Here is a 27,810-nt window from a genome sequence, read left to right on the forward strand (position 1 = left end):
AGAGAGAGAGAGACCGACCGACCGACCGAGAGAGAGAGAGAGACCGACCGACCGACAGAGCGAGAGAGAGAGAGAGAGACCGACCGACCGAGAGCGAGAGAGAGAGAGAGACCGACCGACCGACAGAGCGAGAGAGAGAGAGAGACCGACCGACAGAGCGAGAGAGAGAGAGAGAGACCGACCGACAGAGCGAGAGAGAGAGACCGACCGACAGAGCGAGAGAGAGAGACCGACCGACAGAGCGAGAGAGAGAGACCGACCGACAGAGCGAGAGAGAGAGAGACCGACCGACAGAGCGAGAGAGAGAGAGACCGACCGACAGAGCGAGAGAGAGAGAGACCGACCGACTGAGCGAGAGAGAGAGAGACCGACCGAGCGAGAGAGAGAGAGACCGACCGAGCGAGAGAGAGAGAGACCGACCGAGCGAGAGAGAGAGACCGAGCGACAGACAGAGAGAGCGAGCGACAGACAGAGAGAGCGAGCGACAGAGAGAGAGAGAGCGAGCGACGAGAGAAAGAGCGAGCGACGAGAGAAAGAGCGAGCGACGAGAGAAAGAGCGAGCGACAGAGAGAGAGAGAGCGAGCGACAGAGAGAGAGAGAGCGAGCGACAGAGAGAGAGAGAGAGCGAGCGACAGAGAGAGAGAGAGAGCGAGCGACAGAGAGAGAGAGAGAGCGAGCGACAGAGAGAGAGAGAGAGCGAGCGACAGAGAGAGAGAGCGAGCGACAGACAGAGAGAGAGCGAGCGACAGACAGAGAGAGAGCGAGCGACAGACAGAGAGAGAGCGACAGACAGAGAGAGAGAGAGCGACAGACAGAGAGAGAGCGACAGACAGACAGAGAGAGAGAGCGACAGAGAGAGAGAGAGAGAGAGCGACAGAGAGAGAGAGAGCGACAGAGAGAGAGAGAGCGACAGAGAGAGAGAGAGAGAGCGACAGAGAGAGAGAGCGAGCGACAGACAGAGAGAGCGAGCGAGCGACAGACAGAGAGAGAGCGAGCGACAGAGAGAGCGAGCGACAGAGAGAGCGAGCGACAGACAGAGAGAGAGCGACAGAGAGACAGAGAGAGCGAGCGACAGACAGAGAGAGAGCGACAGAGAGACAGACAGACAGAGAGTGAGCGACAGACAGACAAAGAGCGAGCGACAGACAGAGAGCGAGCGACAGACAGAGAGCGAGCGAGCGACAGAGCGAGCGAGCGACAGACAGAGAGAGAGAGAGAGAGAGAGAGAGAGCGAGCGACAGACAGAGAGAGAGAGAGAGAGAGAGAGCGAGCGAGCGACAGACAGAGAGAGAGAGAGAGAGAGCGAGCGACAGACAGAGAGAGAGAGAGCGAGCGAGCGACAGACAGACAGAGCGAGCGAGCGACAGAGAGCGAGCGAGAGAGAGAGAGAGCGAGCGAGAGAGAGAGCGACAGAGAGAGAGAGCGACAGAGAGAGAGAGCGACAGAGAGAGAGAGCGACAGAGAGAGAGAGCGACAGAGAGAGAGAGCGACAGAGAGAGAGACCGTGCGACAGACAGAGAGAGAGCGAGCGACAGACAGAGAGAGAGAGCGAGCGACAGACAGAGAGCGAGCGAGCGAGCGACAGACAGCGAGAGAGAGAGAGAGAGAGAGTGAGCGACAGACAGACAGCGAGAGAGAGAGAGAGTGAGCGACAGAGACAGCGAGAGAGAGTGAGCGACAGAGACAGCGAGAGAGAGTGAGCGACAGAGACAGCGAGAGAGAGTGAGCGACAGAGACAGCGAGAGAGAGTGAGCGACAGAGACAGCGAGAGAGAGTGAGCGACAGAGACAGCGAGAGAGAGTGAGCGACAGAGACAGCGAGAGAGAGAGTGAGCGACAGAGACAGTGAGAGAGAGAGAGAGAGAGCGAGCGACAGACACAGCAAGAGAGAGAGTGAGCGACAGAGACAGCGAGAGAGAGAGAGAGAGAGAGCGAGCGACAGACACAGCGAGAGAGAGAGAGAGCGAGCGACAGACAGCGAGACAGAGAGAGAGCAAGCGACAGCGACCGAGCAACAGCGAGACAGACAGAGCGACAGACAGAGCGACAGACAGAGCGACAGACAGAGCGACAGAGCGACAGACAGAGCGACAGACAGAGCGACAGACAGAGCGACAGAGAACATCTGTCCATTTCCCTACATGGAAATTTAAAGCAGAGCCAATAAAATTCTACAACATTCACACAAAGACTTTAGCAATGTCCTTGGAAAAGCATTCCTTCCTAGAAGGATGATCTGTGATAACAGCATAAAAGCAGAATACATAAAAGCCTTTAACTGCTCTTTGTTTTACATGTTTCACTGCATTGATTTAGTGCCAGTGGAATACTTATCATGTATTATTAAACAGGATTGACTGGAGACCCTGGCTCTACAGGAGGCCTTAAAGTCAACTGTAATGGTGTTACACAAGTTCCTAAAGTACTACTAGACGGGTGGGGAACCTGTAGGCAGTCCAAGATATTATGTAGTAGTTTTCAGGTTACATTTCTATTTCAATTCAAAAGATGAATCAACATTCAATTCAACAAGACATTTTTTTTCTTTTCAAAGATGATTTTTCTTTTCATTACTCAAACTCCAAGTGACTTATTGAATTGATGGGAGTTGAAAAGGAATTGACCCCACATCAGGTGTATGGTAAAATGTGACACCTCTCCTACAGTACAGTACCTTCTCTGTGACGGTGCGGGCACACTCTATGAGCTCTCTCTTGGTGTAACTGTCTGAGGGGGTGATCTGCAGCGCTCCAGCCTTCTGCACCAGGAAGATACAGCCGTGACCCAGCTCCTGGACACCAGCCTTGATCTGGAAACCAATCTGGAGGGAGACAGAACCAGCATAGAAGACACCACTCAACCCAAGACATAACTTAATGCTAACCTGATAAGGTGACAAAATAAAGATTTAACTGAATACTCTCTGGTTGTACATTTGAATCCAGGTTATCTGGTACCAGGTTTGTTGAGTAGAAAGCAGATTAGAGTGATGTAGTAGTCAAATTGGGACAATAGAGATGGGTGGATAGATGGATGGGATTGACTGTAGTGGTTGGATACCTCCTGGGGTTCTGCAGTGTGCGCGGCCAGACGTCCCTGCAGGGCCAGCTGGCTGTAGTCTGTGGTCACCCGAGAGGCCAGACCCCCCAGCTCCTCTGGACACGTCACAGACTTGGTCATCTAGAGGACAGGGAAACCAGTCAACATTAACACAAGACTTCCTGAATCCTTGAAAGGAATAGAGAAAACTATTCAACACAGAGCCTGCTGGAGGAAGTTTGTGGATGACTTGTGGTCCACAGGAAGACAAAGGGGTTAAGTCCTGAAACAAGACGTTTGGATAATTCTTTCAAAGAATGTTGGCTATGTTACCGCAAAGCACTTTGTGACAAATGTTGTCGTAAAAAGGGCTTCATAAATACAATTATATTGATTGATCGCTCTAGAGATAAATTGTTAAACAAAAATAAAAAGGTATTTTCATCTGCATCTAATTTACCATTTCCTGGGCGGTGACCGCAATGGCCTTGGAGTATTTCACCATGGTAGTCTGGTAGTCTACAAACGATCCTTCTGGTTCAGGAGAAGTCCCCTCGTCCAGCTGAGGAGAGGAAACAAACATAGAAAACCCTTACTCAACCAAAAATAAATCCTCTTCAAACAAAAAATAATAATATTCTAACCCCCCACAAAAAAATCAAAAATCAACCCTTTTTCAACCAAACATACAAAACCTTATTCTAACTAAAAACCAGACCTTATTCAACCAAACATAAATCCCTTAAGGCAAAAATACAACCCTTATTCAACTTGCATTATCAACTCCCTTGGCATACTGATCCGTTTTAACATACTTCCTTACTAACGACTTCCTGACAAAGTATCCACCTTCATAATATGATAATGAATATGCACATTAGCTCATTCCAATCCATCATTAGCCTATCAGTCTGTAAATATACTGTCACTTATTAGACACCCGTCATTACGATGTCAGCCACTTTACCACAACTCAGAGTAAGACACAAATGGTTCCCAAATGGATGCTTCTGGCACGCTGGCTGGAATGTGTACTGACGATAATAGTGATAGACTGGTATCCACTATGTTAAATCCTGTAATTCACCTCCACTACAAATGCAGATTAAAGAACGCTGTTAACTCAGCAAATTATCTCAACAGATTATCCACATTTATTCAAGTCAGACACATTCATACAGAGTTCATAGGAATGTACATTAATGATTTATGACATAAACCGCAGCATAGATGCAGATCAAATTGGAGACAAAACACAGCACGTCAGATTCTACAGCTTGCCCAGACCACTTGTTGAGAGAGAGAGATGCAACAAGCTGTTTCAACACTCGAGGCTTCTTCTTCCTACACAGCCAAAGATATTGATTCTTTACAATGCAACTGATAACCATAATGACAAAAGCGCTCTCTATCCCTCTCATTGCCAGTCTTACGACAGTATGTTGACATGGAGCGGTGTTGCTGCATCTTCCACTCAGCCTGCCCATGGCCTCAATGGAATCCACCCTGCCCCCCGTCACCCCCACTCAGCCTGCCCATGGCCTCAATGGAATCCACCATGCCCCCCACACCCCACTCATCCTGCCCCCCACACCCCACTCATCCTGCCCCCCGTCACCCCCACTCACCCTGCCCATGGCCTCAGCAATGGGGTCCACCATGTCCCCCACACCCCACTCACCCTGCCCCCCACACCCCACTCATCCTGCCCCCCGTCACCCCCACTCACCCTGCCCATGGCCTCATTGATGGAATCCACCATGTCCCCTACACCCCACTCACCCTGCCCCCCACACCCCCCTAATCCTTCCCCCCGTCACCCCCACTCACCCTGCCCATGGCCTCAGCGATGGAATCCACCATGTCCCAAACACCCCACTCACCCTGCCCCCCATCACCCCCACTCACCCTGCCCATGGCCTCAGCGATGGAATCCACCATGTCCCCCACACCCCACTCATCCTGCCCCCCGTCACCCCCACTCACCCTGCCCCCCCGTCACCCCACTCACCCTGCCCATGGCCTCAGCGATGGAGTCCACCATGGCGCCCACCATACCCCCTTCGCTGGCGGCCTCGTTCAGGGTCACCATGATGTCATCCACCGCCTCCCTCATCAGCTGAGCAGCCTCCGCTATGGCATCATGGGTATGGGACGCCTTCATACAGACAGAGATACATACAGTTAAAGTCTGAAGTTTACATACACTTATGTTGGAGTCATTAAAACTCGTTTTTCAACCACTCCACAAATTTCTTGTTAACAAACTATAGGTTTGGCAAGACGGTTAGGACATTTACCTTGTGCATGACACAAGTAATTTTTCCAACAATTGTTTACAGACAGATTATTTCACTCATTATTCACTGTATCACAATTCCAGTGGGTCAGAAGTTTACATACACTAAGTTGACTGTGCCTTTAAACAGCATGGAAAATTCCAGAAGATGATGTCATGGCTTTAGAAGCTTCTGACAAGCTAATTGACATAATTTGAGTCAATTGGAGGTGTACATGTGGATGTATTTCAAGGCCTACCTTCAAAGTCAGTGTCTCTTTGCTTGACATCATGGGAAAATCAGACAAGATTAAAAAATTTTTTTAGACCTTCACAAGTCTGGTTCATCCTTGGGAGCAATTTCCAAATGCCTGAAGGTACCACGTTCATCTGTACAAACAATAGTACACAAGGATAAACACCATGGGACCATGCAGCCGTCATACCGCTCAGGAAGGAGACGCATTCTGTCTCCTAGAGATGAACGTACTTTTGTGCGAAAAGTGCAAATCAATCCCAGAACAACAGTAAAGGACCTTGTCAAGATGCTGGAGGAAACAGGTACAAAAGTATCTATATCCACAGTAAAACGAGTCCTATATCGACATAACCTGAACGGCCGCTCAGCAAGGAAGGAGCCACCGCTCCAAAACCGCCATAAAAAAGCCAGACTACGGTTTGCAACTGCACATGGGGACAAAGATCGTACTTTTTGGAGAAATGTCCTCTGGTCCGGATTTAACAAAAATAGAACTGTTTGGCCATAATGACCATCGTTATGTTTGAAGGAAAAGGGGGAGGCTTGCAAGCTGAAGAACACCGTCCCAACCATGAGGCACAGGGGTGGCAGAATCATGTTGTGGGGGTGCTTGCTGCAGGAGGGACTGGTGCACTTCACAAAATAGATGGCATCATGAGGGAGGAAAATTAGGTGGATATACTGAAGCAACATCTCAAGACATCAGTCAGGAAGTTAAAGCTTGGTCACAAATGGGTCTTCCAAGTGGACCATGACCCCAAGCATACTTCCAAAGTTGTGGCAAAATGGCTTAAGGACAACAAAGTCAAGGTATTGGAGTGGCCATCACAAAGCCCTGACCTCAATCACATAGAAAATTTGTGGACAGAACTGAATAAGCGTGTGCGAGCAAGGAGGCCTACAAACCTGACTCAGTTACACCAGCTCTGTGAGGAGGAATGGGCCAAAATTCACCCAACTTATTGTGGGAAGCTTGTGGAAGGCTACCCGAAATGTTTGTCCCAAGTTAAACAATTTAAAGGCAATGCTACCAAATACTAATTGAGTGTATGTAAACTTCTGACCCACTGGGAATGTGATGAAAGAAATAAAAGCTGAAATAAATTCTCTACTATTATTCTGACATTTCACATTCTTAAAATAAAGTGGTGATCCTAACTGACCTTAGACAGGGAAGTTTTATGAGGATTAAATGTCAGGAATTGTGAAACTGAGTTTAAATGTATTTGGCCAAGGTGTATGTAAACTTCCAACTTCAACTGTATATATTAGACTACTAGTCTCTTCACTTCCTAAGTTAAACTTAGAAAAGTGCATCTATTAGTTATTGTTCAAACAACATACATATTAGTTATTAGCAACTGTATAGGTTATATTGCATAATCCATAAAGATGAGGCGGAGTTTCCCCCTTGTGTTATAAAGCACTTTGAGTGATTTATAAATCCAATCAATTAAAGTTGCTGTAAAGTGCAATGATGGTAGGCTTTATTTTTTCAAAGAACCAAAGTCATGTTAAACTGTAAAGGTTCACCCTGGGGTAGGGTTGGGCCATATATCCTAATTTAAGGTATGGATCCACATACCCGTATGGATTTTTACAATACGGTCTATGACGATATGCTGATACAGTGCTAAATACATGGAAAGTTGGATTACTTCACTGTCAGTTTTGTCCTAGTTGAGTATAAAACAAATATAATGTAAAAATCCCATTAAAAACACATAATTCATTTTTGCCATCCCAGGGGCATGCACTACTCATAAAACAGGTTTAGAACTTGTATTATTCAGATACTTCAAAATACCATCATATACTGTCATAAATTAGAAAAATATTGTGACATGATATTTTGGCCCTATCATCCATATTTTTCCATACCTTGGGGTTTCCTCCTCCCTCCTTGGCTGCGTAGATCATCTGCAGGGCGGACTCTGCCAGGGTCTTAGTCTGGTCCAGGAAGGCCATCTGCTGCTGGTGGTCCTGCAGCTTGGACGCCACGCCCACCGACGCCCTGATCAGAGGCTCATAGTAGCCCGCCAGCTGGGTCACCTGGGATGGAAAGGGGTCAAGGGTCAGAGGTTAATGTGTCAGACTGATTATTGTTGCGTTCCAGATCGTCATAAAATGTTAAAAACCTGGAGCGCAGCTATTGACTGCACCTGACAGGTGATATAGACCTAGTACTGGTAACAGTGATGATGCTGCAACTAGTTACCTTGTGTCCTAGTTGGGCAGCTTCCCCTCTGGCGGCTGTAGATATTGGGTCGATCAGGTATCCAATCTCTTGCACTGTGGACGTCAGCTGCTCTTGCAAGGCCTGATGGGATTGACCAGAGTAAAATAATTTCAACATTGGTCATTATGCAAGGCATGTTGTGGTTCTGTGGCAATTCTGACGCTCCCTGTCCAAACTGCTTTTAACTTCATTCAAATGGCAGTTGTTCTCAACTAGCAGTAGACCTGATCAAAGATCTGTAGCCCACTAACGGACAGAGAGATTGAGAGAGATGGGTAAAGGGAGAGAAGGATGGATAGAGAGAGAATGAGAGGGAGGGGGGGTTGCCTGTGGGTCAGCAGAGCGTGTAGCATCTCATTAACGATCATTACCTCCAGTGAGATGTCATCCCTGCTGGCCAGGTTCTGGCTGACTGCAGCTAGCGAGGCCTGCTCAATGTTCCGGATACATCCGTTGATGTTATCTATGGAGTAGTCACACTCCCTCTGGCCTGGAGCCTTGTCCCTGAGAGGCGGAGAGAGAGAAAGAGAGAGGGAAAGAGGATGAAATAAATAAAAAGAGCATGTTTATCTATGTCAGCTGGCAGGCATTCAACAGGATCAGAGAGATCTGGAGAGATGTTGAATTCTAACAAACCATCAGTAAGCCGATCAACAGCCTTGAGCCAAATCAGCCAATCAGAGATCAAGGATGTACATTATGGCCTTGTCCAAACTTTGAAGGTTATTATAACTGCTTATCATAACTTAATGAGTTATAACAGCTGTCCGTGTCCAGGCCAGTAAGATGTGCAGTGCTGTCACTGTGCCAACCTGATGGCCGTGATGAGACCTTTGATGGAGTCGGACACAGTCCGAGAGTGGCCAGCCAGGACCGACCAGGTGGGTGGGTCTTTGGGGTTAATAACCAATGAACGTGCAGTCTTCAGCAGGTGGGTGGAGCTGTTCAGCATGGAGCGAGCTGATTGGAGGATGGGCTCCTGAGCGGCAGAGCCCTGCACATAAACAAATGAAAGAAAGATGAACATCTCCATGACAACCATGAAAAATAAACGTTTTCTACACCCACAATGTAATTTCAGTTTGTCTCACAGAGTTCAAAATAAGGTTTCAACTTTCACACAAGTTGAACGGAGCACCATGTTTAGAAATGGTCAGAAGTGTGTAGTCGTACCTCATTGCTGATCTGAGCAGGGACGCTGGCGAACTCTGGATTAGACGCAAACGCTGTGAGGTTCTCAACAGCCTCTATGAGTGGAGCTGTGGCCACCAGACATGTGTTCCTATTCTCCTGAGAGAAATCACCATCCAGAGCCTCGAGAGAAAGAAATGGAGAATCCCAGGTCAATATACACATAATGGGCCAGTCTATCAGTTCAAAAAACCTCATTGGAGTCTGCAGTCTTACCTTTATAGTTTTGACCAGGTTGGCTGTGCTGTTGGCCACCTCCTTGGCAGACTGGACAAAGTGTCTCTTGGCTGTGGGGTTGGCTGTCTTGGAGGAGGCCAGGCGACAGGCATTGCAAAGAGCTGACGTGTGCTTCGCTACGATGGTGGCAGACGACAGCACCTGAAAACAGCCACCATAACAGTCTCAGAAAGCCATACCCTAAATGGAAACATTGGTACGTGGTGGGAGGCAACCCGGACGTCTAGACAATGAACCATAACACATCAGATGAAGGACAACAACAAACAAATCAGCAGCTCGGGATTTTTTTAAAGTAGGTGACAAGAGATAAACATGACAAAGGGAACAGCTGATGGCTCAAACATCTCATTTCAATAGAGACTCTTTAAATAAACCCAAGGTGACTAGTTAGTAAACAAATAAAACCAAACAAACCTGTGTTATTATGTCCCAACTGACCTGTGAGGGGCTGCTGTCCGGATCCACCAGGTTCTGACAGGCCATCTGGATCGCCTGATTGGCTCGTGCAAACTGGATGGCGTCGACCAACCCCTGATGCCCTGCCTGACTGTTGGGGTCAGACACGCCCACCAGGTAGGAGGCCTGAGGAGAGGGGACAGGAGGAGAGACATCAGCATACTGTAGAGGAGACAGGAGGAGAGACATCAGCATACTGTAGAGGAGAGGGGACAGGAGGACAGACATCAGCATACTGTAGAGGAGAGGGGACAGGAGGAGAGACATCAGCATACTGTAGAGGAGAGGAGACAGGAGGAGAGACATCAGCATACTGTAGAGGAGAGGAGACAGGAGGAGAGACATCAGCATACTGTAGAGGAGAGGGGACAGGAGGAGAGACATCAGCATACTGTAGAGGAGAGGGGACAGGAGGAGAGACATCAGCATACTGTAGAGGAGAGGGGACAGGAGGAGAGACATCAGCATACTGTAGAGGAGAGGAGACAGGAGGAGAGACATCAGCATACTGTAGAGGAGAGGAGACAGGAGGAGAGACATCAGCATACTGTAGAGGAGAGGAGACAGGAGGAGAGACATCAGCATACTGTAGAGGAGAGGGGACAGGAGGAGAGACATCAGCATACTGTAGAGGAGAGGGGACAGGAGGAGAGACATCAGCATACTGTAGAGGAGAGGAGACAGGAGGAGAGACATCAGCATACTGTAGAGGAGAGGGGACAGGAGGAGAGACATCAGCATACTGTAGAGGAAAGAGGAGAGACATCAGCATACTGTAGAGGAGAGGGGACAGGAGGAGAGACATCAGCATACTGTAGAGGAGAGAAGACAGGAGGAGAGACATCAGCATACTGTAGAGGAGAGGGGACAGGAGGAGAGACATCAGCATACTGTAGAGGAGAGGGGACAGGAGGAGAGACATCAGCATACTGTAGAGGAGAGGAGACAGGAGGAGAGACATCAGCATACTGTAGAACCAGACGTGGGTCTCATAGTAGCAGAAAACAGCTAGGCTACAATGTTAGCAGCTTAAATAGCAGCTTTTTACTGAACACAGCATCTGGTCTATACACAGATGGACAGAGCCTACTCATGTGTGGTATATTGATGTAGTAAGGGAAAACACAGAAATGGACAGTAGTGGAAAAACAGAAGTCCACACTACTCTCTTTCTACACTAGCACAACACTCCCTAGCTCAAGCAGAACACACATAGGGTGCTCACATATTCACACAGTATGTCTGGTAGGTCCAGAGCAGGTACTCCGTAGCATGTCCTCACCTGTCCTGCAGCCTCAGTGAGCCCACACAGGGCCTTGGAGGCCAGTCCCACACAGCCCCCAAACGCTGGCACATCCCCGGTTTTACAGTTCTGAGAAATGCCAGCCATGGACTCTCCCAGGACCTGAAAGAACAGGGGGAACAGAGGAAAAGAGCTGAAGGGAGGGATTAAGCTGTAGCATTCCTCAGCCAGGCAGGTCACCGCTCTCTCTGCTCTCCCTCCCATCTCTCCATCTCTACTCGTTTCCATCTGTCTGGAGGTTGTGGTTATGCTTGCTCTTTCAGCAGCGCTCAGGGTCGTGGCCCTCCCTACCTTGGAGTTCTCCATGACGCTCTCGATGCAGTCGAAGTAGGAGAGGTTGCTGACTGGCTCGTTGGGGTTGGCTAGCATTCCTTTCACCGCCTGAGAGGAGAGGGAAAACCTCTCTTAACATCTAGAAGGGAACTTGCTAATTTAACTAAAACCAAAGGAACCCATTATAGATACAACTTAAATGAGCTACATGAAAACATTCTCCTAGAGCACTCCCATAATCTATACATTTAACATAAACCACTTTAATGATGCTACTATCCAATCTCTCATAACAACAAAGGCTGCTACAGATGACACTGCTTTGACTAACACCATTACTGCTCCAACTAACACTCCTGCTACCACCACTATGACTGCAGCTGTTATCAGTAAAGCTAATGTTATTGATGTAAGCTATTGATGTTGATGGTACCTCCAGCTCTCGTAGGGCATTGTCACACTCCTTCTGTCCCGGGGCCTGCTGTGTGGCCAGTGTGATTAGCTGGTTAATGCTCTCTGTCACTGCTCTGAAACACAGGATGGGATGGAGAGGAGTGAGAGGGGGGAGAGCCCGAGAGAGAGAGAGACCGAGAGAGAAACCGAGAGAGAGTGCGAGAGAAGTTCAAAATGAGAGGCACTTAGACCAGCGTTCAGCTCCATTACACAAACACAAGGTCCCAGGCTCCATTGGTTCCAAATCTAATATTGTGTTCTGGGTCCCTCTGGTCTCTCTCTCCCCTCCCTCTCTCTCTCTCTCTCTCTCTCTCTTTTTTCAGCAGAATTCCAGCAGGCTTCAGTGAGCCAGTCAGACATTTGAGTCACACACCTCCCTCTTAACCTTCCAATTACCAGACAGGAAATTAACAGCCTCCACAAGCCTGAAGGGAGACAGCACGTCATCTACCACCTAGGAGGACATTTCTGCTGTGAAGTGGAGCTACACTGGAGGTGTGAGATTGAGAAGTGCATGTGTGTCACATCAAAAGCCTTGTCCCTTCCTAAGGCACAGTGAAACCTCCCATTGCTTTGGCCCTGGCATAAGCACATTGTAACACATTGCAAAAGTTGAATGAACTGTGGGTGGAAAATCTCCTGTTCTAAATCAAACATGACATGATAAATAACCAATCAACAGGTGTGGTATTGTGAGAGCCCACATAGAGGGTAGTGTATGGTAGGTACCTTGCAGCAGCAGCCAGAAGGTTCTTGGCGTTAGCCGCCCCAGGGTCTACAGACAGAGACTTGGCTGCCAGGAGCAGCTTGCTGGAAGCCATGGAGATGTTCTTCAGGTTACCTATCACCTGGATCTGCTCATCTTTCCTCTACAACATCCACAGCAGAATCACCAGTTATTACAAGTCATAAACACTAGTTGTAAATCAATCATATACAAAAGTCATACAGAAAGGGCATGAAATGTTGCTAGTCATTTAGAGTCTAAATTAACCCAAATCTGCCTAGTAACTGATCCCCTCAGAGCGATGACACGGCTATATGGTGCTAATCAACGCTGAACGTAACCTTTATTTAACTAGGTAAGCCAGTTAAGAACAAATTCTTATTTATAATGATGGCCTACAATGGCCAAACCCAGACGACGCTGGGCCAATTGTGCGTTGCCCTATGGGATTCCCAATCCCGGTCGGTTGTGATACAGCCTGGAATCGAACCAGGGTCTGTAGTGACGCTTCTAGCACTGAGATGCAGTGCCTTTGACCGCTACAGCAGCCGGGAGCCCTGTGCAACTGACTATCCCTGGTCCTCCTATCCATCAGTTAGATGAATAGGAGAATGGTGCCTGGGCTGTTTTCTAGCTGCACCATGCTGAACATGTCTATTGTTCCCCTCAGACTCTATGGTTCCAACTCTGCTGCTGGCAGTTTCTGCAGTCACCTGGGTCTGATTTGGTAATCAGTGTCATGCCACTAAGATTTCCTCCTTCCTTTATCAGCAAGGCAGCACGGAAAAGACTGTCATCTTATTTAGACTAAATTTAACAGACCGCCGCTCTGAGGCAATTCAATTAAATATTCCGTATCTATAAGGAAAGTTAATCAACAAATAGATTGACTGATGGTTGGCCAAGCTATGTCTTTTGAGGCCAATTGGTCGACTTTTCCTCCTCTATTTTCCATCATATCAGCTTTGATAAATTATCCAGTTGGGTCTTATGTCCAAAAGGTGTTGAAGAGGCTTACGTAAATAAATTAGTCACACTAAAACAGTCAAATCCAGTATGGTGCCTCGTTTGTGTTCATTAGGCACAAAACAAAAACAACAAAACTGCGTGGAACGGGGAGGCACTATGTGAACTTGTCAATAAGAAATATTCATTTTGGTTTCCATTGCTATGGTATGGTATGCCCTAACAAACACGTTCCAGGTGCAGTACCACACAGACAGACAGACCACTCTGACTGCACCTGAGTGTGCCCAGCCATCTCAATGCCGGCGTCCAAGAACTCATCAAAGTCTTCGCTGAACTTCCCAGATGCGTCTGCGAGCTGGGTACTGGAGCCGCGGGAGGCATGGACCACGTCTCCTGCTGATTGGTTCAGATCTTCTGCGGTCTGGTTCAGCTCGCTCTGGGCCTCCTGGAACGACCTGGTGGATGGAGGGAGCTACAGAGAGAGAGAAAGATAAGAGATAGAGAAAAACGGAGAGAGACAACAAAGACAGCCATAGCGAGTCAGTGTTTAGGTTGTGGTGCAATAAATGTAAGTTTGGTTTAAAAACATTAGATAAGTGTTTGACCTAGCGGCAGTTTTAAATCAATAAACGGGTGATTAACTCTGGGGTAATCAGTGGCTTTACGTGAATGTTTTTTGAATAAAGTAACCTTTACTTAAGGAAGTGTAGAACTTACCGTTTCTCCCAGCAGTTTCTTGCTGGCCTCTCCAATGCTCCTGAGGGCCATGTCCACATCCTTCTGGCCAGGCAGGCAGTTGACACAGTTATTCAGAGAGTGGGACACAGCCTTGGCCACCTGAAGCAGAGAGAACAGGTGTGTGTGTGTGAGCACAGGTGTGCGTGTGTGTGTTTGTGAGCGTGCCTGCGTGTGTGTCAAGTGTGATCATTCATGCGTGAACGGAGGTGTTTTCCACAGTAGTGATGTTGTTGAGCTGCAATCACAATCTTAAAATGCTAATGAGCCAAGAAGCATAGCGGAGTAATTGATGTTCCTAATTTGCACTTCTGTTTCCAACAGAACATATGCCAACCAATATGTCTGTGTCCCTGTGGGGCCTAGCAACAGAACCCGAGTCGTGCTGCTGAAAGGATTACTGAATGCACAACTTGGACTACCTGAAAAGATAGAGACACAATTGAAGCCTTTTATTTGGCAAGATTTGAAAGAGATCACCCAAAGAGGAATTCAAGGACTTTCATTGGATTCCATTCAAAACCAAAGAGATCTTCGACACCATGTAAAATGGGACCTATTTCTCTCTCATTTGCAAAGGAACAGAACAAACACCACAATACTATGTCCAGTCTGTCCCTTTATCTGCAGTAGCATCTATAGATGCATCATTTATTCATCTGGTGGGAAGGTTATATGGGGAGGACCAGGCATTAATAATTGATGTGTGCTTAAAGCTGTGAATCTCCTGCTACACTGTGCTTGACAGGTGACCAGTGTTATGTTCAGCTGGGCTGATAAAATGTCAACTATTATTTGTCTATGAAAAGTTAATTATTTTATTATTCACAACCAGGTACTGTAGTTGTGCCTCTCACTTGACCTTCACTGTAACACAAGCCAAGACTTTCTGAATAAAAGTGGTGATATTAAAGCTCTAGTAGCCCTTTGTTGTCTAAGAGCACCAACCACAGTCCACTCCATTCAGACAGAGGACAATTATACTGAACAGATGGAAAATATGGACGTTAGCATAGCCATATACAGCTGAAGTCGGAAGTTTACATAGGCCTTAGCCAAATACATTTAAACTCAGTTTTTCACAATTCCTGACATTTAATCCTAGTAAAAACTCCCTGTCTAAGGTCAGTTAGGATCACCACTTTATTTTAAGAATGTGAAATGTCAAAATAATAGTAGAGAGAATGATTTATTTAATCTTTTATTTCTTTCATCACATTCCCAGTGGGTCAGAAGTTTACATACAATCAATAAGTATTTGGTAGCATTGCCTTTAAATTGTTTAACTTGGGTTAAACATTTCGGGTAGCCTTCCACAAGCTTCCCACAATAAGTTGGGTGAATTTTGGCCCATTCCTCCTGACAGAACTGGTGTAACTGAGTCAGGTTTGTAGGCCTCCTTGCTCGCACACGCTTATTCAGTTCTGTCCACAAATGTTCTATAGGATTGAGGTCAGGGCTTTGTGATGGCCACTCCAATACCTTGACATTGTTGTCCTTAAGCCATTTTGCCACAACTTTGGAAGTATGCTTGGGGTCATTGTCCACTTGGAAGACCCATTTGCGACCAAGCTTTAACTTCCTGACTGATGCTTCAGTATATCCACATAATTGTCCTCCCTCATGATGCCATCTATTTTGTGAAGTGCACCAGTCCCTCCTGCAGAAAAGCACCCCCACAACATGATGCTGCCACCCCGTGCTTCACAGTTGGGATGGTGTTCTTCGGCTTGCAAGCCTCCCTCTTTTTCCTCCAAACATAATGATGGTCATTATGGCCAAACAGTTCTATTTTTGTTTCATCAGACCAGATGACATTTCTCCAAAAAGTATGATCTTTGTCCCTATGTGCAGTTGCAAACAGTAGTCTGGCTTTTTTATGGCAATTTTGGAGCAGTGGCTTCTTCCTTGCTGAGCGGCCTTTCAGGTTATGTTGATATAGGACTCGTTTTACTGTGGATATAGATACTTTTGTACCCGTTTCCTCCAGCATCTTGACAAGGTCCTTTGCTGTTGTTCTGGGATTGATTTGCACTTTTGCACCAAAGTACGTTCATCTCTAAGAGACAGAATGCGTCTCCTTCTTGAGCGGTATGACGGCTGTGTGGTCCCCATGGTGTTTATAATTGTGTACTATTGTTTGTACAGATGAACGTGGTACCTTCAGGCGTTTGGAAATTGCTCCCAAGGATGAACCGGAATTGTGGAGGTCTACAATTTTTTGTCTGAGGTCTTGGCTGATTTCTTTAGATTGTCCCATGATGTCAAGCAAAGAGGCACTCAGTTTGAAGGTAGGCCTTGAAATACCTCCACAGGTACACCTCCAATTGACTCAAATTATGTCAATTAGCCCATCAGAAGCTTCTAAAGCCATGAAATAATTTTCTGGAATTTTCCAAGCTGTTTAAAGGCACAGTCAACTTAGTGTATGTAAACTTCTGACCCACTGGAATTGCGATACAGTTAGTTGAGTGAAATAATCTGTCTGTAAACAATTGTTGGAAAAATTACTTGTGTTATGCACAAAGTAGATGTCCTAACCGACTTGTCAAAACTATAGTATGTTAACAAGAAATTTGTGGAGTGGTTGAAAACTAGTTTTAATGACTACATCGTAGGTGTATGTAAACTTCTGACTTCAACTGTACATAAACATAGAAGAGCCTTTTATAGAGATGTACAGTAGCTTCATCCCTATATGGCTCTGCACGTTATTGTATTGAAGTGCCCCACTCACCTGGGCTAGCCTCTGCTGGCTCTCTGCGTCACCGGGAGAGACCAGGGCCTGCTTGGCCTCATGGATCAGCATGGCCGAGCCTTCCATAACATCACAGGCTGAATCCAACATGGATGCCGCTGCCTGAGGGTTGGTGGTAGAGGCTGCCACGCCCCGCGCTGCCTGGGCTAGAGTCTTCAGTGCCTGGGCTGTCTCTCTGGCTGCTAACCCTGGAGGCAAATATACAAATGGTGAGTAGGGTTTGGAATGTTACAAATAAACAAGAGTTATTACAGAAGTAACTCCCTACTGCCGCACGGCAAGCTCTCTCCACTGCCGCACGGCAAGCTCCCTCTCCACTGCCGCACGGCAAGCTCCCTCTCCACTGCCGCACGGCAAGCTCCCTCTCCACTGCCGCACGGCAAGCTCCCTCTCCACTGCCGCACGGCAAGCTCCCTCTCCACTGCCGCACGGCAAGCGGTACCGATGCACCAAGTCTGGAACCAACAGGACCCCCAACAGCTTCTACTCCCAAGCCATTAGAATACTAAATAGTTAACCAAATAGCTACCCAGACTATCTGCATTGACCCTCTTTGCACTAACTCGTACCTCTGTACATCGACTCGGTACTTGTACCTGTGTATAATGCCAAGTTGTCATTACTCATTATGTATTTATTCCTTGTGTTCTTATTTTTTTCTAAATGTTTCTCTCTGCATTGTTGGGAAGGGCCCATAAGTATACATTTCCCTGTCAGTCTACACCTGTTGTTAACCAAGCATGTGACAAATAAACAAATGCATTAAATGAAAAGGACTGCTTGCATTCAGATGTGTCAAACATCCAAATACATTCAGAAGATTGAATTAAGCCTTAATAAATGCATGTTATGACCTCCGATATCCATAGCCCTCTCATGTTGACAGTGTGCTATACCAGGTAGCGAGAGCCTCTGGTTTAGTTTCATAAGGTCTAAACTGCTGACTGCCTCAACAAGGGAATGCAACATTTCAGCTTCAACACAACACATTGGGGAGGAATCTAGTAAATTGAATCAGCTTGCATTACCCCATTCATCTAGACAAGATTACTGAAGGAATGTCACATCTATTCAAGTAGGGGAAAGATTTCTTCTGCTTTAGTCTTTGTGCTACTTTTCAGAGAGTAAAGGCTGAATCTAATCTACTATTGACCTTGAAGCATCAAAATATGTTGACGCTTTCAGTAGTAACAGTCAAATCTGTAGTCAAAAGACAAATATACTATTATAGACACATCCTGGTGGTGCTATGGAGTTTGTTATTTAGCGGTATTGCTGTCATTAGAATGGGAGTCCCAGGGCAGTAGTACAGTACCTGTGTAGTGTTCATTGCCCTGTGCAGCACAGGTGAGCAGCTGAGCCATGGAGGACCCCACAGACTTGGAGGTGCTGCCCAGGTCCTGAGCACACTTCTCCAACTGCAGAGAGAACAGTACAGTACATCAGACACCCAGACAAACAGACTCAGCAATGGATGAAAGAGTAATCCCTAGAAGTAATGAGAGACGTTGATTAATTCAATTAATCAGATTTCCCTGACCGATTCTCCAGGTAGTGGTTTCAGCTGCATGTCTATGGCAGCCATCTTGGCATCTTGGAGCTCAGTCTTCAGAGTTTGGACGGCTGTGAGAGCTGAGTGGATCTCCATGGGGCCGCAGGCTTCGTGGGCCTAAAAAGCACAGGGAGAGAGCAGACCATTGAATTAGTCATTCTAGACTGACAGTTTTTAACCCATCTGAGCTGGTATTTAGTGCCATAGTCTATCAGAAGCTGGCTAGTCCTAACAGGGGATAGGTACCCTCACAAAGTGACAGAGGTGAGAGATAGGTATGACTTAAGTGTGTGTGTGTGTGTGTGTGTGTGTGTGTGTGTGTGTGTGTGTGTGTATGTACCTTCTGTGCAGCGGTTCTGAGCTCTGCCAGGCTGGTGGCCAGGTTCTTGGCACACTGACCCAGCTGCATAGCAGCGGCCTGGTCCATCACCGTGGGAACAGACGACTTTGCTGATGTCACCATCTTACTGCCAGGCTGTCATGAGAGAAGCAGGAAATGTCAAATTCATCCCAAGAAGATGTTTTGTACCAGAGAATAGATGTCTTTATTTGAATCTATTATAACTACAAAACCCAGCCTTGCCCAAGTATTAGACATCATCACCATCATCAATAATATAGCTTTTGAAGCTTTCAAGCACACACACACACACACACACACACCAGCACTGTACAATATTTTGAGATCCCTTCATTCAATATGTGGTGAGATTAGAAGCCAGACTGGCACTGGGGGTGTACCTGTAGGAAGTTCTGGCTGGTGATGATGAGGGTTAGCTGGGTAGTGAGGTCTTCAGGCTGGGCCTGGCTGCCCCTTACCCCCTGGACCAGCCGGGGAATGTGGTCTGCCATGGCCTAGTGAGCCGCACACATACATAAACAGTCAACACACATACAGTATTCAACCACAGTTTCTATATAGCTGTAGCACCATTATAGCTGTATAACTACAGTAGGCATACAAATTGTTCAATGCAAGCAACTGGCAATGTCCCTTGGCATTAAGAGACTTATCCCCAGTACCTTGCAGCTCTGCACCAATTGCTGGTGAGCGGCGGTGTTCTTGTTGGAGGCTGCTGCATTCTGGGAGGCAGCGATGGTCTGGGTGGCTGCAGCTGCAGCTTGCTTGGCAGCATTCTGTTGGAATGTCACACACGTCAGGCATGTTTAGAATCACTGCCTCAACGAATCAAAACACACACAAGATGCCTCTCAAATGGCACCCCATTCCCTTTGTAGAGCATATATTTTGACCAGGAGGCCCATGGTCAAAAGAAGCGTACTAAAGGAAATAGAGTGCCATTTGGGAGGCAGACAGTCTCCGTTTAGAGCCAGGGTTCCTCAGGTCAGAGATCAAATATTTGTCGTGCCATCTTTAATGTCGGGCAGTAGGGTTCAAACAATCTCCTGATTTGGTATTTTATTAGGATCCCCATTAGCTGTTGTGAGAGCCTGTGGTCCACTCAAAACATGAACAATACAGAACATTAACAGACAAGAACAGCTCAAAAACAAAACTTAATCAATCTAAAAAAGGCACACGTAGCCTCCATATCAATACATACACACACAAACTATCTCAGTTAAGTAGGGAAGGTGTTGCTTTATCGTTTTTTGAAAACAGGTTTGCTGTTCATTTGAGCAGTATGATGGAACGCAGTTCCATGCAACAATGGCTCTATATAATACTGTACGCTTTCTTGAATCGGTTCTGGATTTGGGGACTGTGAAAAGACCCATGGTGGCATGTCTGGTGGGGTAAGTATGTGTGTCAGAGCTCTGTGTAAGTTGACTATGCAAACAATTTGGGATTTTCAACACATTAATGTTTCTTATAAAAAGAAGTGATGCAGTCAGTCTCTCCTCAACTCTTAGCCAAAAGAGACTGACATGCAAATTATTTATATCATCCTTCTGATTACAATAAAAAGCAAGGTGTGCCACTCTGCTGTTCTGGGCCAGCTGCAGCTTATCTAGGTCTTTTCTTGCAGCACTCGACCACACAATATTCAAGGTAAGACAAAACCAAAGCCTGCAGAACTTGCTTTTTGGAGTGTGGTGTCCAAAAAAGCAGAGCATCTCTTTATTATGGACAGGCCTCTCCCCATCTTCACAACCATTGAATCTATATGTTTTGACCATGACAGTTTACAATCTAAGGTAACACCAAGTAATTTAGTCTACTCAACTTGTTAAACAACCACACCATTCATTACCAGATTCAGCTGATGTCTTGAACTTAGGGAATGATTTGTACCAAATACAATGCTCTTAGCTTTAGGACCAGTTTATTACTAGCCACCGATTATAAAACAGACTGCAACTCTTTAAGGGTTTCAATGACTTAATTAGCTGTGGTTGCTGATGCGTATATGGTTGAAGCATCAGCATACATGGACAAACATGCTTTGTTTAATGCCAGTGGCAGGTCATTGGTAAAAATATAATAGGGCCTAGAGAGCTGCCCTGCGGAACACCACACTTTACATGTTTGACAGAGAAGCTTCCATTAAATAAAACCCTTTGAATTCTATTAGATAGCTGTCTCTGAATCCACGATATGGCAGAGGTTGAAAAGCCATAACACATAAGTTCTCTCAGCAACAGGTTATGGTCAATACTATCAAAGGCTGCACTGAAATCAAACAGTACCGCTCCCACAATCTTCTTATAAAACAATCATCAGTCATTTGTGTCAGTGCAGTACATGATGAGTGCCCATCTCTATAAGCATGCTGAAAGTCTGTTGTTAATTTGTTTATAGAGAAATAGCATTGTATTTGGTCAAACCATTTTTTCCAACAGTTTGCTAAGATCTGGCAGCAAGCTGATAGGTCTGCTGTTGGAACCAGTAAAGGCCGCTTCATGTGATCGATACATGGACAATCTTGTTTAGGGCTGTGGCGGTCATGAAATTTCGTCAGCCGGTGATTGTCAAGCAAATAACTGCCGGTCTCACGGTAACTGACCATTAATTAACAAACACATTTAGCATCTCCTGGCTTCCACACATAGCCTACAAGCCATTTTAAAAAGTCTAATAAATCCATGTAATATAGCCTACCCCTTCACAATAAATCCATTATTTATTTTAGACAGGTCTAAAGAAGCATGATATGAAGAAAAGGTAGTCTATTTCAGAAGAAAAGAACAGCATGCTCGGAGTTGTCCTTATGTTAGGTCCTGATGTGGCTATGCCAAATGGCTGTGGGCTACACTACTTAATTTAGCAGATAAGATTTGCTTATAAATCTGTGGCATTATTTTATAGTATGAAGAATACAATTGAACAAAGCTGAATAAAATATTAATATTTTCTCCAAAATGATTTGAGGGAATGCGCACCTGTGCACACACACTATTCTGTGTTGAGCGGTTAACAAAGAAATAGGTACTCCTATATGCATAATTTAGATTTATTAATGTAACTTTAGTTGTTCTACAAACGTTGGGCTATATGTTTTGATTGTTAATACATTGTAAGGCTGCATGATGAGACTAATGATGATTTGAAAAAAATCTCGAAAGGCATGAGCTCGGCTTTGTTTTTGCACAGGCTGAACACGCCAATAGTCTCTCATTCACAATTTGACAAGCACTTGATAATGCCTCGAATTTCACAGTGGCATCCCCTTTGTGGCCGTAATGCACCCTAAAAAAAATCCATGCCTTTTGCAGTGCTGCGTTGTGCCCTTCTCCCTGAGTGTGCAACGCAATCCGAAGCATCTCTCACTCACACAGCTCTCTGTCATATCCAATTCCGAGGTGCATATTGAAGATATTGAAAGAACTGTCCACATTTACTTTTCGTCGGCCAACAAGATGAGCAGGCCTAACGATAAGCAAAAGCACTAGCCTATATCAATCTACTATCTCACATAGTACAAAAGTCGACCTATTCTATTCTTTGAGAGAAATAAATATTCCATGAATCAGTCAGTGTGTGTAAGTGAATCTGTGTGTGCTGTGGGGTTGAGCTACAAACCCATAGGCTCTGCTCTCTCATCCCTTCCAGGGTTTTGGGAGGGAGGGTGGACAACGAGACTGTCATAGCAGATGTAAGTAATGTCCCCACGCACTCTGGTAGCTTTCATGGCCAAGATAAGTTCTTTCCTCTTCTGGTGCACAGCTTCAGGATAGTCCTCGTTGAGGAAGGTACACGTTCCTCTCAAGTTCTTGGCTCTTTCCAGAACAGCTACTTTGTCCTTTTTTTAATTACATTTTTTTATTTCACCTTTATTTAACCAGGTAGGCCAGTTGAGAACAAGTTCTCATTTCCAACTGCGACGTGGCCAAGATAGAGCAAAGCAGTGCGACACAAACACAGAGTTACATATGGGATAAATAAACGTACAGTCAATAACACAATAGAAAAGTCTATATACAGTGTGTGCAAATGTAGTAAGATTAGGGAGGTAAGGCAATAAACCTCAAGAACTTGACCACTACGGGCCTGTCACCTGGGCCGGTGTTGGGTTTTCCAGTTCTGTGGGCGCGCTCCACCTCAATCTTCTTGTGGTCCATCTTCAGTTTCTCCGAGATCATTTCCCTCACTTTGTCCTCAGACTCCATCCAGGTCTCATGTGGCAATTCTGCAATTACGTCTACAACCATGATGTTCTGCCTTGATTGTCCCTCAAGATAATTTGTTCACCGTCAATGTTATCATGGAATCACACACAGAACTGATGTCCTCTCTCAATGACTTACAGATTGCTGTCATCTTGCCTTACTCTTGTTTAAACTCATCAAGCTGACCCTGGGAGAACTGCAAACTGTTCTACAGGTCCTGGACCTCTCTGGTCAGGTCATCCATTCTTTTATTAGTTGAGTCTACCAGTACTTGGACAAAACACTACAAGCCATTTTCTTGATGTTGAAACAACTGCATGTAGAATTTTTTTGTTGTTCACTCACGTGTGACAGAGAGACACCACTGTCCTGCCGGCTTTGGTCTTTGTCATGGTAGCTAGCAACGTAGGTCACGCTGTTACTCCTCACAGTTCCAGACAGAGCAGGTCGCAGGGAAGATTGAAAACAACAAACAGCAGGGATCTTGACAGCCACAAGCCCGGGACAATCTGTGATCCCAGCCACGGGCTGCGTTCAAGCCCTCAAGAAAACCCCGCTAGCTTGATAGGCAGCTAGCAAGCAGCTACACCAAATAGCTCCTCAGAACCGGTCTTGGTCGGCAGGATCACTGGACAGAGAGTCGCAGACCCAGCAACTGATGCCAACTGCGTCTCGGGATCCAAACTCAAAAGGTAGCTAGATACTAAGAAACTTTATAACACACTTTCAAAACCCCAAACTTTCCAAAACAACAAACCGAGCTCTCCCTCATTCCACGTTCAACAGTCATATGTAAAATGCTCCTTTTACATTTCAGTGGCTAGTAGGATGACGATCGAAGAATGATACTGGATGGTCTCTACTTTCATACGAAGGAAAACCTACAAGGACTTCTCAGAATGTAAACAGGAAGGGAAAGGAAGTTTCTATAACAGTTGAACGTACACAGAGTACACTGTAGCTCTCCAAACACACTCAGTAATGTCCTGTACTGTATATAACTGTTCTTGCATGGTTTACATCAACAGTTGGAAATAATAGCTCTGGTAATGTAATCACCTCTGCACGTTAACCTAAAGCCCCAAATACAGCATATAAAAAATACTATTTCTAGACTTTCACTCAAAGCCTGGTGTTTTCCATGTGATTGACAATGTGGTGTGTATGTAGAGCAAGAGCTATGATGAGGAGAAGCAAGTGGAAGTGCCTGCTTACTCAGCCCCAGAGTCATATACAGAGTTTAGCAAAATCATTAATGGGACGCCATCTTAGCACCAAACTCGCGGGCCACCCATAGGTATACAGTACATATATGGCTCTGCCCAGCCTAGCCTAGACCCATCCAACTGACCTCTAGCCTGTTAATGAGCTTCTTCTTGATGGCGTTCTGAGCTGCAGCATTGGTGGCCACGCGTAACCCCTCAGCCGCCTCCCTCAGTCTCTGCTGCTGGTCCTCGTTCTCTGGGTATGCCGCTGCGCCCTGTTACACACACACACACACACACACCCAGAGACAGACACACACACAGAGACAAAGGAAGACTCCTCATCCATCATTAAACTGGAGCAGATGGAGATGCATCCAGGGAAAGTGCTAGAGTCCAACTGTAATCATGTCCGTTTGTAATGACAGCAGCTCTTCTTTGTTTATCTATCAACATCTTGTTGATGAGGAAACGTCAAGATTCCTTTTCATTACCACCTCCTCTGGCTCCAGCTCTCTTTACCTCCCTCTTTCTCTCCAGCTGTCTCTGATTGTACGTGACTGGGTTCAGTTCACACAAACCAATATCCCTAAGAGCCTCTGTGCGTCCTATTGTTGAGGGAATGAAGAGAATCTAGAGCCTAAGCCTCCATGCCATTTAGTTAATTAAGCAGCCAGGCGCTTCACCTCACCTGCTGCTGAATGTAACCCTCTACAGAACATTACAGCAGCCATCTTATATCTCACTAATACACACACACTAAAAACATACCACCCACAGCCCCAAGGTGATGTTTACAGTAAGCCCAGACTAATGTTTTGAGACATTACAATACTAATTCCTCAAGAGTAGAGAGGAATAATGTGATTGACTGTTGAAATGCAAAATAGTTTTTTCATAACAGTGTGTCATGTTAGCCAGCCCACTACAGGCTATTATTGATACTATTCGCTGCTTCCTGTACGCCAGGTTAACTGTCACTTATGTGTGATCGGAAATTGTCACTGAAGGGAAAACCAATCGTATTCTAATAATAAAAGGGATTGGAAATGAAACACAGAGTACTGTCCAAAATTAAACCACATGGCTTATGTCCAGATTTCTCAGCACACAGCTTTGAGAGAAAGCCAAACGAAGAGCTGCCATCTTCTGTGGAATCCCCACTACTGACACAATCCTTTCTCCATGCCTCAGCAAAACATTCTCTACCCTCAATCAATCAATTATATGATGCTTATATTAGCATATATATTTTTTGTGCATATCCCCCCCTCCGAGACCCTCTGAAAGTGGGGTTACAGCCAGGGATCAGCCAATGTTGACAGCAACCCTGGAGCAATTAGGGTTAAGTACCTTGCTCAAGGGCAGATCGACAGATTTTTCACCTTCTGGTTACCTGCCCAACGCTCTAGCTGCTAGGCTACCTGCAACTAGGGGTATTGTTGAATACAGTCCCCTTTCTGACAGTTACCAAGGAAACAGTGGCTGGGTAAATCCTTCATTGATAGTGATAAAGATAGCTGCTATAATGTGATTCATGTGGAATCAAAAGCATCCAACCATCTGTAAGATATGGCCCCATTTAGCATTCATGATGGCAGGGACATTAATACTTGTCTGTAAGGCTGAGGAGCAGATGACGAATCAAATGGACTGCCTGAATAAAAGTAGACTGATATTTAACTAGACAACCAGGAAGCACCCAAATAGCACTGTGGAAAACGCTCTGGTTTGAATGAATGTATTTAAATGCAATACAACCCCATTTGGATAACCATATCAAACATACATGAAATGCATGTCAATGTAAATTGTAAATAAGAATTAGTTCTTAACTGACTTGCCTAGTTAAATAAAGGTTAAATAAAAATAAAATAAAAACAATACACTGGCAGCTCTGTGAATTACAACCTGTAGTTTTTCACTGGAAAGGGCCATTTTTAGAGAAAGTATGACATAGAAAGGGGTTAGACAAGCCAAATTCTTTCAGACCCCATAGCGATGCCTGTCCTCCAGTCAGTGAGAACCGCTCAGTCTCTTGGTCTCTGGGTGGTGTTTAAATAGGAAGGCCACCATAGCTGGTCACAGCGGTACAATCAGTGATACCTCAGAGGTCACTGGAGGTTCATTAGTGATGAGGTCACTTCATGGGAACATGGTGATCTGAGGGACAACACGGGACATCCTGCTGCAGCCATACACTGCTCTGATAGACATTCTGGGATTCAAAAACAGAAGTCTCTCTCTCGGGTCCTCTTTTCCCCAGCACATCCAGGCAGACAACGAAAAGGTCACCTTGTGTGTACATGATGGGGAAAACAATGGACAGGACAGATCATCGGTTCTTGGAAGGGAGTTTGAGGAATTTCACTGCTCTAGTTGTGTAGAGGACGAATCGGTAATATACTACTTTAGTACAACCTACTTTACTAACCTTCCGTTTGGACAACTCCTCTAGTACATACATAATGGAGAATCTATGCTTTAACCCAGGGGAGTCAAACTCATTCCCCGGAGGGCCTAATGTGTGCAGGTTTTTAGTGTTTCCATTCAATTAAGACCGCCCTTGCCGTCTCCGCCTGGCCGGTTCCCCTCTCTCCAATGGGATTCTCTGCCTCAAACCCTATTACAGGGGCTGAGTCATTGGCTTACTGGTGCTCTTCCATGCCATCCCTAGGAGGGGTGCGTCACTTGAGTGGGTTGAGTCACTGACGTGATCTTCCTGTCTGGGTTGGCGCCCCCCCTTGGGTTGTGCCATGGGGGAGATCTTCGTGGGCTATACTCTGCCTTGTCTCAGGATGGTAAATTGGTGGTTGAAGATATCCCTCTAGTGGTGTGGGGGCTGTGCTTTGGCAAATTGGGTGGGGTTATATCCTGCCTGTTTGGCCCTCTCCGGGGGTCGTCAGACGGGGCCACAGTGTCTCCCGACCCCTCCTGTCTCAGCCTCCAGTATTTATTATGCTGCAGTCGTTTATGTGTCGGGGGGCTAGTGTCAGTCTGTTATATCTGGAGTATTTCTCTTGTCTTATCCGGTGTCCTGTGTGAATTTAAGTATGCTCTCTCCAATTCTCCCTCTCTTTCTCCCTCTCTTTCGGAGGACCTGAGCCCTAGGACCATGCCTCAGGACTACCTGGCCGGATGACTCCTTGCTATCTCCAGTCCACCTGGTCGTGCTGCTGCTCCAGTTTCAACTGTTCTGCCTGCGGCTACGGAACCCTGACCTGTTCATCAGACGTGCTACCTGTCCCAGACCTGCTGGTTTCAACTCTCTAGAGACAGCAGGAGCGGTAGAGATACTCTGAATGATTGGCTATGAAAAGCCAACTGACATTTACTCCTGAGGTGCTGACCTGTTGCACCCTCTACAACCACTGATTATTATTATCTGACCCTGCTGGTCATCTATGAACATCTTGGCCATGTACTGTTATAATCTCCACCCAGCACAGCCAGAAGAGGACTGGCTACCCCTCACAGCCTGGTTCCTCTCTAGTTTTCTTCCAAGGTTCTGGCCTTTCTAGGGAGTTTTTCCAAGCCACCGTGCTTCTACACCTGCATTGCT

At 46.0% G+C, this 27,810-nt stretch overlaps 1 protein-coding gene across 3 annotated transcripts in view; it reads right to left on the minus strand.

Moving 5' to 3' along the window:
• Positions 1-27,810, minus strand: part of LOC115167002 (talin-2) — a 132,352-nt gene that overhangs the window by 25,577 nt on the left and 78,965 nt on the right. For all 3 annotated transcript variants that reach the window (XM_029721006.1, XM_029721005.1, XM_029721009.1), the window contains exons 22-45: positions 24,395-24,523; positions 19,495-19,608; positions 19,213-19,326; positions 18,812-18,946; positions 18,460-18,588; positions 18,235-18,337; positions 16,899-17,107; positions 14,144-14,263; positions 13,701-13,898; positions 12,460-12,599; positions 11,711-11,804; positions 11,296-11,385; positions 10,984-11,106; positions 9,684-9,827; positions 9,222-9,383; positions 8,988-9,128; positions 8,627-8,808; positions 8,186-8,318; positions 7,794-7,895; positions 7,457-7,627; positions 5,050-5,196; positions 3,499-3,600; positions 3,060-3,179; positions 2,674-2,820 (exon numbers count right to left, since the gene is read on the minus strand). In XM_029721006.1, the coding sequence (XP_029576866.1) occupies positions 2,674-2,820; positions 3,060-3,179; positions 3,499-3,600; positions 5,050-5,196; positions 7,457-7,627; positions 7,794-7,895; positions 8,186-8,318; positions 8,627-8,808; positions 8,988-9,128; positions 9,222-9,383; positions 9,684-9,827; positions 10,984-11,106; positions 11,296-11,385; positions 11,711-11,804; positions 12,460-12,599; positions 13,701-13,898; positions 14,144-14,263; positions 16,899-17,107; positions 18,235-18,337; positions 18,460-18,588; positions 18,812-18,946; positions 19,213-19,326; positions 19,495-19,608; positions 24,395-24,523 (3,249 nt within the window). The remainder of the gene's footprint in view (positions 1-2,673; positions 2,821-3,059; positions 3,180-3,498; positions 3,601-5,049; positions 5,197-7,456; positions 7,628-7,793; positions 7,896-8,185; positions 8,319-8,626; positions 8,809-8,987; positions 9,129-9,221; positions 9,384-9,683; positions 9,828-10,983; positions 11,107-11,295; positions 11,386-11,710; positions 11,805-12,459; positions 12,600-13,700; positions 13,899-14,143; positions 14,264-16,898; positions 17,108-18,234; positions 18,338-18,459; positions 18,589-18,811; positions 18,947-19,212; positions 19,327-19,494; positions 19,609-24,394; positions 24,524-27,810) is intronic.

This window comes from Salmo trutta, chromosome 29 (assembly GCF_901001165.1).
Source record: "Salmo trutta chromosome 29, fSalTru1.1, whole genome shotgun sequence".
NCBI classification, from domain to species: domain Eukaryota; kingdom Metazoa; phylum Chordata; class Actinopteri; order Salmoniformes; family Salmonidae; genus Salmo; species Salmo trutta.